General features: G+C 48.1%; 4 protein-coding genes across 4 annotated transcripts; 3 read left to right on the top strand and 1 right to left on the bottom strand.

Moving 5' to 3' along the window:
• Nucleotides 1-1,303: 1,303 nt before the first annotated feature.
• Nucleotides 1,304-3,186, top strand: GGS25DRAFT_521202 (uncharacterized protein; the record flags this gene model as incomplete). Its single annotated transcript, XM_049264016.1, has 2 exons — nucleotides 1,304-1,357; nucleotides 1,612-3,186. The coding sequence occupies 2 exons, from the start codon at nucleotides 1,304-1,306 to the stop codon at nucleotides 3,184-3,186; spliced, it is 1,629 nt and encodes a 542-aa protein (XP_049118375.1).
• Nucleotides 3,187-4,811: 1,625 nt separating this feature from the next.
• On the top strand, nucleotides 4,812-7,580 carry GGS25DRAFT_488670 (UPF0187-domain-containing protein). Its single transcript, XM_049260837.1, has 4 exons — nucleotides 4,812-5,742; nucleotides 5,805-6,166; nucleotides 6,243-6,589; nucleotides 6,651-7,580. Exons 1-4 carry the CDS (start codon nucleotides 5,545-5,547, stop codon nucleotides 7,148-7,150), a joined length of 1,407 nt encoding a protein of 468 aa, XP_049118376.1. The 5' UTR covers nucleotides 4,812-5,544; the 3' UTR covers nucleotides 7,151-7,580.
• A 103-nt stretch (nucleotides 7,581-7,683) lies between these two features.
• On the top strand, nucleotides 7,684-10,192 carry GGS25DRAFT_488671 (nagb/rpia/CoA transferase-like protein). Its single transcript, XM_049260838.1, has 2 exons — nucleotides 7,684-9,149; nucleotides 9,270-10,192. Exons 1-2 carry the CDS (start codon nucleotides 7,803-7,805, stop codon nucleotides 9,648-9,650), a joined length of 1,728 nt encoding a protein of 575 aa, XP_049118377.1. The 5' UTR covers nucleotides 7,684-7,802; the 3' UTR covers nucleotides 9,651-10,192.
• On the bottom strand, nucleotides 10,117-13,135 carry GGS25DRAFT_259441 (elastinolytic metallo proteinase Mep). Its single transcript, XM_049257267.1, has 7 exons — nucleotides 12,312-13,135; nucleotides 11,854-12,245; nucleotides 11,665-11,789; nucleotides 11,123-11,548; nucleotides 10,612-11,029; nucleotides 10,455-10,544; nucleotides 10,117-10,377 (listed from the first exon to the last, which is right to left on the bottom strand). The coding sequence occupies exons 1-7, from the start codon at nucleotides 12,666-12,668 to the stop codon at nucleotides 10,281-10,283; spliced, it is 1,905 nt and encodes a 634-aa protein (XP_049118378.1). The 5' UTR covers nucleotides 12,669-13,135; the 3' UTR covers nucleotides 10,117-10,280.
• Between the last annotated feature and the right edge of the window lie 50 nt (nucleotides 13,136-13,185).

The following is a 13,185-nucleotide window of genomic DNA, read 5'->3' on the forward strand; positions in this document are numbered from 1 at the left end:
GTTCTATTCGTTCTATCCATGGATTCTGTCTGTAGGTACCACAGTACTGTATCTTATAAAGATGACCTCGGAAGATGTCTTATGATAATAGAATAGAGGGACCAGTCTCCAGCCCCTAACTTTTTCTCCCGCGGGCTCTTCCCGTCGGAACCGCTGTCACGATTTATACCTAGTCTAGGTGGGCATATCTTCTCCACCGACTATCCCCTACTGGGGATCGTGGGCTTGATCGCGAGCGGGAACGATTGGGCGGTCACGATAGCTGCCACTTGTCTCCATTCAAAGCCTGCAGTTCCAAGCCCTAATTGACAAGTGCTCCTTGAAGTGCTGTTTGACCTCTCCCTCCCGCGATCAGCGTTCAATTCGCCCACACTCATCCCTAAAGTAACAATGAGGCGGACGCGCTGAGTTTTCGCTGGCTCGAGACCTTGCGACTGGTCCCAGTTGTCGTGTTCTTCTCTTCAATGTTGTTCCCTATTTCGACATAACCTCGGAACCTTTCCCTTTTCGGTTCCAGTGCGGTCTTCGGCCTTAGTATGTACTAATAGTACTTGCATTTTATGATCCGAACCACTGGGATTGTAAATGCGGCCATAGCAGAGGGCCAGAGGCACGCCATCTCTTTTGCGTAGACGCTGCGATGGAAACTAAATTGGGTCCACGAATGAGAGGCATAACATCATATTGCATACTGATCTCGCTTGTCCCATAAGGCCGTCAACAACGTGGAGCAGTGGAAGCGCTGCAAGCACGCCTGATCTACCCCCTATCCAGCCAATCGTTAATACCTAAATACCTGCATCTTGAGACCGATGGTTCGGGCTGCGCTGTTGGCTCTTGTGTGGATTCTTACTAAACAGGGTATATCTCTTTCCCTTTTGACCCTTCGTCTTCTTCATTACTCCTTTCGTCGGGTTGGATACAGTGCACACACACATATATATATGTACCATGATCATACCAACCATTCGATGTATAGACCTACTATCTAGGTATATGTATGACCCTTACCTTGGACAGCTGGGTCGGTAGCTACATGAACAAAGCGCTTCCATCGTAGGAAAAGCCACCCCCGTCGATTTTGTCAACGTTAACACTCTCATACAATTCCACTTTATTACCCCATTCGTCGTTAGCGATCCCTTCACCGCCGCGAGCTCCCTCTTCAGCCAAACGCAACCGTGCTGGCCCGCCTAGCAAGGTTGTCGCCCTTTTCCACCACTTCATAAATAATCAAATCAAGCACACGTCTTCTTCCCTCTCTCCACACCCAACTTTGTGAGAAGACTTAAGTGCTGCAAAAATGACTGTGGAAATCGTCACTGTTGTGAACTCGTCGGGGAAGATTATTAGCAATGTAAGTTGCCACCGTTATATATTTTTTTTTCTTTTGCGTCTATGCAACCTCTTATTTACCCCTCCATTACCACTGTTATGAGTATTATCACATGTACACGCTACGGACAGGTCTGCATTAGATCTCCGCAGGCATTCTACAGACACCCCGCAGAGAATAATCACTTTTTTTTTCTATTTTTTTCTTCAGTGAAGCCGTCTCGAGTAGAAACCACCACTGCAATGCGCATTACCTAACAATATTTGCTATTTTAGGGCAGACACTTAATCAACGTCCTCAAAGAGGCGAGAGCTTCTTATCAAGAAAAGAAAGCTGCTATAAAAGCAGAACGCGCTGTTAGGCGTAGCGAGACCTTTGATGTGGGACCACGGTATTACGATGGGATTGATTATGATGCTTCACCTCGCCGAGCATCCCACGATGACAACGCCTCCTTCGCCTCGTCTCGTAGGAGCTATCGTTCAAAAACCCGCGAGGGGTCTAGATTCCGGTCCAGTTCACGGCCGGGGCGGGCATTGACGGAAAACAACCTCAAGACACTCAGCGAGGTTTCGTCTACGGCTCCTTCACGCCCTCCTGTTGCGTACCGCTCGCCATACGCAGAGACCACTCCCCGGGACATGATGTTAAGTCGCCCAAGCCTAGCACATGCACCAACAGCGCCTACCTACATTGCTGAGCCAACACCGATGCATATGGTACCTGTGTCCCGATCACTCTCGGATCCGGCCATGAGGGGGAAGGGGAAGGATATTGATATGAACTTGGCATACGGAGATGTGCCTCCCGACTTGGGAGACAGGGATGACTTGGATCCTGTCGTTGAGCAACCTCCAGAACAGAAGGAGGAAAAGGCGATGACTCTGATAGAAAAAATTGAGCATCTACTGACGGAAGCTCAATGCTTGCACCATACGGCAACACATATCATTCAGCATTTGCAAACCAATCCTGACGCGGCGGCGGCCGTCGCCCTCACCCTCGCCGAGCTTTCTGCGATACTTGGAAAGATGTCACCCTCTTTCCTTGCCGTCCTCAAAGGCGGAAGCCCTGCCATATTTGCGCTATTAGCAAGCCCCCAGTTCCTAATCGCGGCAGGAGTGACGGTAGGAGTAACGGTGGTTATGTTTGGAGGCTGGAAGATCGTCAAGCGAATCACAGAGTCCAAAGAAACTGTTTCCCCGATGGCCGTTGCAGCAAACCAGGGGCAGATGGCCGAACCCCGCCAGGCTCCTTATCCAGAGTCGGAGATTAGTGAGGGCTTCGACGAGGCGCTGATTCTCGAGGAAGAACTGAGTTCTATCGAGACGTGGCGCCGGGGCATTGTTCCGTTTGGTGAAGATGAGGGGGCAGATCTGGAGCTAATCAGCCCTGAGGCCGATCGTGCGATGCGGAATCAATTCGGTGGGGATGATGCACGCACCGAGCGCAGTTCCCGAACTCATCGGTCATCAAAAACAACCAAGGCTACCAAGACCAGCAAGACCAAGACAGACAAGACGACAAAGACGGACAAGTCGCAGAAGGCGCACAAGAGCCGGAAAGAAAGCTCAGGTGACCATAGTAAGGAGGTCGACGCTGCGAGTGAAGCGGGTAGCCATCGTAGCCACCGCAGCACACGAAGTCATCGGAGTGACAAGACAGACCGCACCTCCAAAACTAAGCATTCCGAAAAAGTAACGCTGAAGTCGATCGACGAAGGCCACGGCGACCGAGATAACTCAACCAATGCAGTACTCCGTCCGAAGAAGGACAACATGCTCAAGTCTTTGTTCAAGAAGAAGAAGGACCGAGACGAGAAAGACCGGGCTTATTCGGTAGTTGAATAGATAACCTACCTACCTAGGGAGTCATTGTTTTGGCATTTACACATAGCCTTTTCCTTTCAGTTTCATGCATGACAAACAACAGAATAGTAGGATACCAGGGTCCAGGAGGGGTTAGAATCATGATCGTCATAGGAGTTTTAAGGGATATATCTTGCATATGGGCACGAAGCATATAGCGAGCGGTTGTGTCGCACAGAATTTGTTCATACCTACATAAGTCAGACGATGGATGACGTGAGGAATCTTAGGGTGTGCAATTCAATTCAATTCATGAATGATTCATGTATCTGTCTTAGCGACTTGAGCCCATAGTGAATGTCACTGCCAGCCCTACAAACGACTATAGTCCATGTACCTAGTTATAGTATGACTCCTAGTTATAGTATGACTACCCAGTACATATATGGAAGACTTGTAGAATCTTGAAAACATCCTTGAATGGATTTGAGTACCTTGCAGATATGCTGGGTAGTAAGCAGGTTCAAAGTTGCTCCATAACTGTCCCTACATACATATGTACTAATATTATGTACATAAGTCCTAAATACTACATAATAGGTAGTAACTCGCATACTTCAATGTTCTACTCGCTTTCCTTGTTCCTACATAACAAAGCTACAGATGTAGAGTATCAATAAATTTTAATTCTCAACATAACATAACATAGTACGCATGTTGGTAGATACTTGGGTACCTGGCGTACGGACTCAGTTGAATGCATGATACCCCCTCTCGAGTCTGGACATGGAAAGTGTCAGTGCTCCTCGATCACCGTTAGAGCTTGTTGCGCCTTTAACCCTTTCAATGTTTGCAAAACTTGGAGGCACATGTCTACATAATAGCCGTTTCAGATTTAGTACACCGTTAGTTATATGGAAGCCTGTACCTGTACACTACGGCGTACATACTAGGGACGTAAATACGCATGCATCTACAATATAGGGGTCGGCTAGGATCATGCTATGAACCCCTGTGAATCGAGACACCCACTTTATTCGTATTCCTATCTTCACCAATTTTCCATCTCTACACCGTACGTAGTCCATACATGGCTGGTTGAGAGGTTGAACCGAAAGTCAAAAACTACTTCAGCTTGGCCTTTGTATTCTAGAATAATCAACTATGTTTCTAAATATATATTTACGAAGGTTGTGGCCAAAAGTTTAGACCAAGATATACCTTAGCCCCACAGTTCCTCCACTTTTCTACCACTGTAAGAAATATCATCGCCAATATACTTACCTACTTATAAAGCCTTATAAATTTATTTAATAAATATTAAATATGCTATTACGTTATTTAATTAGTGTATTTGATAATAGAAATTTCTGTAATTTTTTTTCTTTATTAAATTAATGTAAATATGTGTATAATAATCTAAGGTTGTTTAGGACTGAAAGCTTTAAGTTTATAGCACATTATAGCGCTTAAGTGTGCTATAAGGTGCTATACTTTTAAGGGTTGTGGGGGATTTGACGTTAAATGTATACCTATTATTGGTAGAGGCCCAAAAAAGAGTGGCGCACTGTGGGGCGGAGGTATATCTTGGTCTAAACTTTTGGCCACAACCTTCGTAAGTATCAATCATTGTCAATTAAAGCGTCTGACATACAGAGAGAGAGGTGGGTGAATGAAAGGACCTCTAGGCTGCCACTCAACTATGTAGGTACCTAACAGCTACCTAGGTTAGCAGCTGCTATTTATGTGCTACAAAATGTTGAACCCCTTGCACTGCCAAGGTATAATTCCAACTAAGAAATCCTTCCACGCAGGTCCACGTTGGCCAGCCGCATCTAATTCGTCCCTAATTCCATGACACCCCGTCTGATTGGCCCCCTTAAAACTCTTCCTTAGTTTCGATGAGTTCTCACCCCATCTACTGCACATACATAGTATAAGAGAGGCTCGGCCTAGGAAAATTATGAAGGACCCGTCTTGGGCAGGACTAGACTCTAAAGGATAGAGCTGAGCAGCATGGACAAGGTCTAGGCTGACGGCTGGGAAATGCTGAAATAGTTAAAAAGCGCGGTGCTTCTCGATCTTGGGATTGCGCAGGGTACTTACTAGGTAGTGGATCGATACTCTCAAGTAGTTATATACATCCATCCGTGTTATTACTTCGGTTTCCCCTTTGGCAGGTCCCAGCTCACAACTGTATACATCCAAATTTGAGTCTATGAGTCAACAACATACAATAACGTGGCCCCATTGATCGTCGGCGTGTGGATTATTCGATCTTTTATGAATTCTTGGGAATAAGAGTATTGCGCAATACTAAGCTTCGCAGATCACCTCCTTTTCTCTCGAGATCTCTCTCCACCAGTCCACTTGTTCGCACGTCCTGGTCCTATCTCCAAAATGTCCGAAGACTCAGGTACCACGGTGCAAGTGGCCTACACTCATCGCAATGGCGAACCGACTCCGCTTGAAATCCCCAGTGATCAGCAGAAGAGCTCGGGGATTGTCCAAGAGGATGCGTATCCTATGTCACCACAGCGGCATACGCCAAATCCATACAGTCGAAGGAATACAAGCCTTGACCTGGATGGCTACTTTGTATGTTAAATTTTCCATTTCCACGAAATCGCTAACGATTGACTAACTTCTTCCTCCTGCAGACCGGACCTCGCGACCTGTCTAAGCATTCGAAATGGCCTCTTTTTATGCAGTTACACGGCAGCATCCTGCCAAAGATGATCATTCCGTTACTTGTCGTCGCTGCTTGGGCCACCCTCATAACGGTTATTTCGATGAAGGTCCCCAACGTAAACCTCGGTATTAGTTCCATCCTGCTCACAATTACCGGTTTCGTTGTTGGTCTGGGCCTGTCTTTCCGTAGTTCGACGGCATACGAGCGATATGCAGAGGGTAGAAAGTTCTGGGGTCAGTTGATTTTCGCCTCCCAGGGACTTGGCCGCGTCTTTTGGCTGCACGCCGTCGAGCGCGAGGGCTCTCGTAAGGAGGATTTATTGGGCAAATTGTAAGCTTTTATCTTCTTCCTTCCCTCCCATACAGGCCTGTGTCCAGATTGTGCGGCATTTTCTAACTAGGACTAGGACTGCTATGAACCTGCTGGTAGCGTTTGCTGTCTCCTTGAAGCATAAGCTACGATTTGAGCCGTACACCTACTATGACGACATTGCCGAGTTAGTCGAACATATCGACACGTTTGCCCGGTCTGCCACGAAGGAGAACACCGTTAGACCAAAATCAGGCATGTTCAAGGCAGTTGGAGAAAACCTCGGATTGTCGTTCGCGGCATCTAACCCCCGGAAGATGATGAAGAAGAATCAATCTCCTCTTGGAAATCTTCCTCTAGAGGTTCTTTGTTATCTAACCGCTTATGTGGATGAGCTTGCTCTGAATGGCCAACTCCCCATTGGAATGCAGCAGACGGCAGCCTGTAAGTTGAGCAGGAGCAAGGCCAGTATGCGATATCTGAAGTTGCTGACAGTTCTCTTTAGACAATGGCCTTCAGGCGTTGAACGACGTTTTAGTCAATACGGAACGTGTTGCCAACACACCTCTTCCTATTGCCTACGCGATTGCCATCTCGCAGATCACCTGGCTTTACGTGTTCCTCCTCCCCTTCCAACTGCTCCTCGAGCTCGGCTGGATCACGATCCCGGCTACCGTAGCTGCATCTTATATCATCCTAGGGATCTTCTTCATCGGACACGAAATCGAGAACCCCTTCGGTAACGACGTTAACGACCTGCCCCTGGATTTGTTCTGTCAGCAAATCGTAGAAGACATGGAGACCATTGCAGCGCGACCGAAACCTCGCCTCTCCGAATGGGTTAACAACCCAAGGAATAAGGTCCTATTTCCCCATAGCGATTCAAGCTATAGTGTGTGGGCGCAGCGACCAGAGACAGCGATTCGCAATATACTACGGAACAGGCCCCACGCGTATTACAATCAGACGAACGAAAACAGCAGAGACGGAGAACAGAACGTGTAAAAAAAATAGGGAAATCTTGGCCGATCTCTTTTTTCTTTTCTTTTTGGATAATGATATTCCTATTTCCAAATACTAGGTGTATGGACACATCTATCCTTGGGTATAATCATTGGGTTAACAAGGAGGGAGAAAAAAGCACGAGTTACATACATACATGCATGCCTACATGCCTACTAGGTACTAGGTTAGCGTAGTAGGATGTAGGTTGGGGGGGGAGTTAATTGGTTTAGTTCGGCAGGAGTACACGAAATCGCCTTCGATCCTGTCTGCTTACATATACATAGTAGGTTAGGCACTAACATTGAACCTACATACTACTACTATGTAGGTGGTAAGGGTATAAAAGTTACGGATGTATTCGAGTTATTTGAGTTCAAATGTTTGTATTAGGTTAGGTACGGAGTACTATATGAGGTTATCTACTTACTGGCATATGTACATTATGGATAAGCAAAACATCAATGATGAAATATTCATATTATCGAGACTTATCATCATACTGAATCTTAAGCCCAAATTTCAAGGTTGGAGATCCCATGTAAATCATATGTTACCCCAGTACTGTACACTGTGCACCTTTTATCGTGATAATAACTCAAAAAAAAAAACATACCACATAACCTCATTCATCTACATGACGTAGCATCCTGGAATGTATTATGGCATTCTATTATCAACAACTGCCTTGGCTTCCTTTCCGTTGCAAAAATTAATTTTCTCCCCAACGGTAACCCCAAGACTTAGACTGGGACTGGGCCTTAAACTAAGACCGAGACTGAGATCATTCAAGCCCCAATCTTCACTCGCTATGGCTTCAAATGAGAGGGGAGAGCTGAAGAGGCGATCAGTAGCCGGTTCTTTCCTTTTTAAAGTACCGGATGGTGATGAAAACCACCCCCAAGTGGCTCTTTTTAGACGCAGTGGCAAAGTTAGCACCTATCAACACAAGTTAGCCCCCATCTCCGGCAGTGTTGAGAAGTACGATGCCAGTCCTATGGCAACAGCCCTGCGGGAAATCAACGAGGAAACGGGTCTGACCCTTTCTTCTATCGAACTTCTACGTGTGGGGAAGCCCTACACCTTTATTGACCAAACCATTGGACGCGAGTGGACTATCAATCCTTTCGCCTTTCGTCTCAAGAGCAAGGCCGAAGGAGGCAAAGGCGAAGAGGGTATCACTATTGACTGGGAACACGAGGGTTTTGAGTGGTTCAATCCTCTGGACGTAAACGAATCAGATGAGTTTGGTGGTGTTCCTAAGCTCGTCAATAGTTTGCGAAGGGTCTGGCCCGAGTATGACTTCGGTCCAAGAGCTGGTAGGATCTTAACCTCCGGCTTGCAGAAGCTACGCGACGACCATGAAAGCGGCTCAAGGCAGCTCGCCCAGACGGCAGTATCTACTCTAAAGAACCTCATCGCGGAGATGAATTCCGATGTTGTCGATGACGCATGGTGGGCTAAGGTTCGAATGGCCGCGTGGCATCTCTGCAAGGCTCGCGAGAGTATGGGGGCTGCAGTAACTACTGCTATCGTCAAAGCACTTGATCAAGTCGAAGCTGTCTTTGTTCAGAATCTATCTCCACCAGAAAAAATACTGCAGATGACTGAAGCCATTCAAACCCAGCTCAAACAGCGCGAGTCTACGACTGACCGCCTTCGCGACACGTTTGTCGAATACGTGCGACGAAATGTAATTCAAGATGTGAATAATCCAAGGAAAACTATTTCGGTTCTGACTCTTTCCTTCAGCTCTACTATATTAGCTTGTCTCATGCGACTTGCTACCGATCTGGGTGTTTCGCTTGATCTTCGTATTCTAGAGTCTCGACCCCTTTGTGAAGGTGTGACTCTGGCTTCAAAACTAATTGAGGGGGGAAACGGTAACCCGAATTTGACCGTCACGCTCTACGCTGATGCATCCGTCGCCTTTGCGGCTGATGATATTGATATTCTCGTGCTTGGAGCTGATCGCATTAGTTCAGAAGGTGATGTTAACAATGTGCGTCGAGTTTCATATTTCATCTGCTACCCCCACCCTTACATCTAGAGAGTGATGATTCGGACTATGCCCTCTTTAGTTTTCATGTTCTTTCATTCTGGGGGCTAACTATAGATCTAGAAAGTCGGATCACTCCCTGCCGTGCTAAGTCAACGACATGTTGCGCCGCGCGCAAAAGTGATTGTAGTGAGTGAGACTGAGAAGGTAGCCAGTCCGGGTTTGAAAGAGCAGCATCCAGCAGAGGAGAACAACCCGGCAGAGCTCACAAAAACTTGGACAGGAAATGTCAAGGGTGCCAACGTTATCCAAAGCGCATTAAGCAATATAGAGAGCGGTTCAACACACGGACACGTACGCGTGAGGAACACGTACTTTGAATGGGTACCTGCTGGCTTTATTGATGTTTACGTCACCGAGGAAGGACTTTGGTCTATTGGCGATATCACTACAAGATCAAACTGGGTTGGTAACGAAGCAGATAGGTTCTTTAGGGACCTCTAGCAACTCATATAATGGACTTCACCAATTTTGTTACGATACACAACGCATGAAGCGCACTTGGGCATCTTCAATCACGAGAGCCACCCCAGCCAGATTCGTGCCCAGTGTTGCAGGTGTTTCTATGAATGAAGGAGACTCACTTTGGGTACTGCAGAAGGAATACTACTTACTTAGGCAGTCTCGTATATCTGCTGGTAGTTATGGTGACACGAAGTGGTTTGGTATATATTATCCTTAAAGGAGGTACTACCTGCATTAGGAAGTTGCCCAGATGGTTAATATCAGATGTGCAAAGTGAGTATGATGGGAGCCGGCTGAATTCAGATTCTGGGAGATTTAAAAGAAGAACGGCTGCACTCAAGTTCATCTGCGCATGTGTTGATCAAACCTGTTCCTGGCCAACTACTCTGCCCACTTAGCTGTGATGAGTGCACTACTAGAACACGATGTGATGCAGTAAGACTTGAGATTCGTCTTGGAAACTATCATATTATAGGACTTCGATCAGTCCAACATTATTTAAGTCAAGATTAAGATACAGGTAGTAATGAAACACTCCCTCCTCCTACAATCCACCTAAGACCGAAGTCACTCAAACATGTTCAGTGTGGTATGGATTAGACACTTTATTTAACAGACTCCGCTCGGGACCGTGTTGCTTCCGGTTCGTCGGCTGCTGGAGTAGACAGCACCCTGGCCAATACCACGCTTAGCGAAGGCGGTCCAACTAAAAGGTTCCAAGAGTTAGTAACTGCCTTCCACGAACAGAGTAGGTAAGTATGATCATCAAGGGGTATGGCTTACATCTCGCAGGCGTTGGCACCACCGGTTAGGGCTTCGTCAGCATCGATAATGGCATCGCGACCCTGGATGAAGTTGGGGTTGCAGGGTTGGCTGTGAGGATTACAACATTAGCATCATCCCCTTTACTTGGAGTCACAGTAGGAGCGGGGTTACTTACAGAGCCATGGCATCAGTTACCAGCTTGAGGGTCAGGTACTTTCCGTCGGTCGGGACGCCGTTGGAATCGAACTCGGGCTTGGGGCCGTCGTTCTTGCCGTGCTTGTCGATCAGGTTCCACAGAAGCTCGTAGAGAACGGTGGCCCAGACCTCACCAATGTCGTGCACCTCGTTGTAGGTGTTGAGGGTCGTGTACTGGTACGGGTTGACGTCGAGCTTCGTCGAGTATAGGTAGTTTCGGATGCCAGCAGGGTCGTTGTACACCCACGCGCCTAGGCTGTAGTCGGTGTTGCGGGTGTCGCCGGCCTTTAGGCGGATAGCCGTGGCGAAGAAATCACCCCAACCTTCACCCATGCCGCCAGACTCGAGGGCGTTCAGGCAGTTCGAGTTAGCCGGGCCACCCGTTAGACGGGTCGACACTATATCAGAGAAGATGTGGTCAGCCTCGTATCTTGTATGGCTATTTTTCTCTTGTTGGGGGTGGTGGGGGGGCTAAATGCGTTGTCACTTACAGCCATGGCTATATTCGTGGATGATCACACCGGCCTCGAACGAGCAGTCCCTGTAGGGGGTGGATTGAGTCCAGATGTACATCCTCATGCGTCCATTCTGACCATCCGGAGGGGTGGCGAAGTTGGCATTGTTAGTGCCGGAGCCATCCTGGGCGTTGAGAATGACGAAGTCGTTGCCTCGGCCGCCCTGGCCGTTGTTGTTGATCTCGAAGTTGCCGGCCTCTTCGGTGAAGCCAAGATCGTACAAAAGGTCGTGGTAGACGTTCGCCGTGTAGAAAAGCTGGGCGACCGAAGCATCCGCGTAAGTGGAGGGAGGCGTCAACGTCTTATCCCAGTTGTATTCGAACTTGAGAGACGAGCTGGTGGGGCGGTAGTTGTTGAGGTAGTCAGACCCGCCATCAGGGTTTGTCTGAGCGATACCATTGTCTGTTGACGAAGAATCCCGGGTTAGTCAACGTTCCTCAAAGATAGCGTGACGAGGGAAACCTGGCAAGCAGATCTGGTGCGAGCGATGATATAAGAGACCTATTATGTTGACTTACTTCCGCGAGTGGTGGTATAGTTAGTTGTGCCGTCGGAATGCCAGGTGAACTCGGAGGTCGCTAGATCCCAAGGATCCGTCACGGTCGAGCGTGAGCCCTCATCAGGGTCATTGATTCCCCACGGGCTAGCGATATACCGGTTAGTGAGGAATGCCTCAGGTTGGAAACAAGAAATTGAGCTCAACATACAAGACAAGGTACGAGGCCTCGGAAACATAGTCAACTACACCGTGAACTTCTTCGTTGGTGGTCGCATCAACATATGAAAGTAGCCAGTTGTCAAGGACGTCCGTCTCCACTCTCCAAGTTAGAGCGAGGCTCCCGTCCGGCTTGACGAAATATACCAGGCGAGCCTCCGGGTCTTTCTGAGCACCCGAAGTTCCCTTGAGAACGTAGGTCTCGGTTCCCTCGGCTGCTTCGGCGGATGCCTCTCCGGTAACTGGAATCTCGAGGATCTTGGTAGCTCCTGACAGGGCTTGAGCAGGGTCAGAGAAAGCTCGCTTGGTCAACGGACTCTCCGCGGGGATAGACCCTGCGAAAAATGAGTTGCCGTAAGAGAAGACCGCTCCATCAGAACCGATCTATCACGTATTAGCACTAGAAGGCTAACCCCCCTCCCTCATTCATTATTATTTATTCGGACTCACGTTAACGTTGAAGTCGGCATTGTCGATGTCGATTCCATGCGCCGTCTGCTTGAAGTTGACGTGGGCAATCCCGTTCTTTCCGACATAGTGGTCGTCGACTAAGCGGAAAGTGGCATCAGGAACGACACTCTTGACGAGTTCGGTCGCGGTGTCGACATACGAGTCGCGCTTGAGTAGTTGAACGGCATTGTTAGAGCTCGTCGAAGCACGATTGCTGTATTGAGCCGTCTCCTTCAAACGGTAAGAGTTGAGGTCTACCGTTCGTCGTCGAAGTCCACCCTTGTAGGAATGGGTGGGGTGGCCCTGGGCAGGCAGCGATGCGCCGAGAAGGCCAAGTAGCAACAGCGATCGCATCATGATGAAGACAAAGCGGAAGGGCCCTTTTTAATGAAAATCGGCCAACTTCTATGGAAGACTGAGAAAACCCGCTTGGTATGCCTGGCTTGCTGTTGACTTATTTGCGGATCGACGTCGAGCTTTATATATTCTATCCATACTGGGTAGTGAAGTCTCCGGCCAAGCCCCGAGACCTATCATGGCCGAGCTTCCTCATTGAGGAGGGTTGTGACTTGCTTGAAAGACACAGCGCTTATCGAGTAGGTAGGTAGGGGTTAAGCATTTTTTGCGCTTCCCCGCCGATTGTGGTCGCGTGCCATGGCGAGTGCCCCTTCGCTCTGCGATCATCCGCTATTCGAGGTAAGGCAGTCTCAAAATACATTGCAACAACTTCATTGGGCCGCGACACATACTGACTGAACTTGATAGCTTCCCCTTGCCTGATACGAGTTCAACAAAGTTCACGAAAGGAAAGTGTTTATCGCATGCAGCGACCTACCGCACGCCTTTACAGGGGCTTGGTGACGTTCGGGGCAAG

Source organism: Hypoxylon fragiforme, assembly GCF_022984875.1.
Source record: "Hypoxylon fragiforme strain CBS 206.31 chromosome Unknown GGS25scaffold_4, whole genome shotgun sequence".
In the NCBI taxonomy this organism is placed as follows: domain Eukaryota; kingdom Fungi; phylum Ascomycota; class Sordariomycetes; order Xylariales; family Hypoxylaceae; genus Hypoxylon; species Hypoxylon fragiforme.

What these genes read in the sequence shown, in the direction of transcription:
- GGS25DRAFT_488670 (XM_049260837.1), top strand. Translation starts at nt 5,545, where the DNA reads ATGTCCGAAGACTCAGGTACCACGGTGCAAGTGGCCTACACTCATCGC. An exon ending in GAGGATTTATTGGGCAAATT is followed by an intron (nt 6,167 to 6,242) that starts GTAAGCTTTTAT and finishes AACTAGGACTAG; the next exon opens with GACTGCTATGAACCTGCTGG. An exon ending in AATGCAGCAGACGGCAGCCT is followed by an intron (nt 6,590 to 6,650) that starts GTAAGTTGAGCA and finishes AGTTCTCTTTAG; the next exon opens with ACAATGGCCTTCAGGCGTTG.
- GGS25DRAFT_488671 (XM_049260838.1), top strand. Translation starts at nt 7,803, where the DNA reads ATGTATTATGGCATTCTATTATCAACAACTGCCTTGGCTTCCTTTCCG. An exon ending in CAGAAGGTGATGTTAACAAT is followed by an intron (nt 9,150 to 9,269) that starts GTGCGTCGAGTT and finishes CTATAGATCTAG; the next exon opens with AAAGTCGGATCACTCCCTGC.
- GGS25DRAFT_259441 (XM_049257267.1), bottom strand. Translation starts at nt 12,668, where the DNA reads ATGATGCGATCGCTGTTGCTACTTGGCCTTCTCGGCGCATCGCTGCCT. An exon ending in CTATACCACCACTCGCGGAA is followed by an intron (nt 11,549 to 11,664) that starts GTAAGTCAACAT and finishes CTTCGTCAACAG; the next exon opens with ACAATGGTATCGCTCAGACA. An exon ending in CCACGAATATAGCCATGGCT is followed by an intron (nt 11,030 to 11,122) that starts GTAAGTGACAAC and finishes TCTCTGATATAG; the next exon opens with TGTCGACCCGTCTAACGGGT.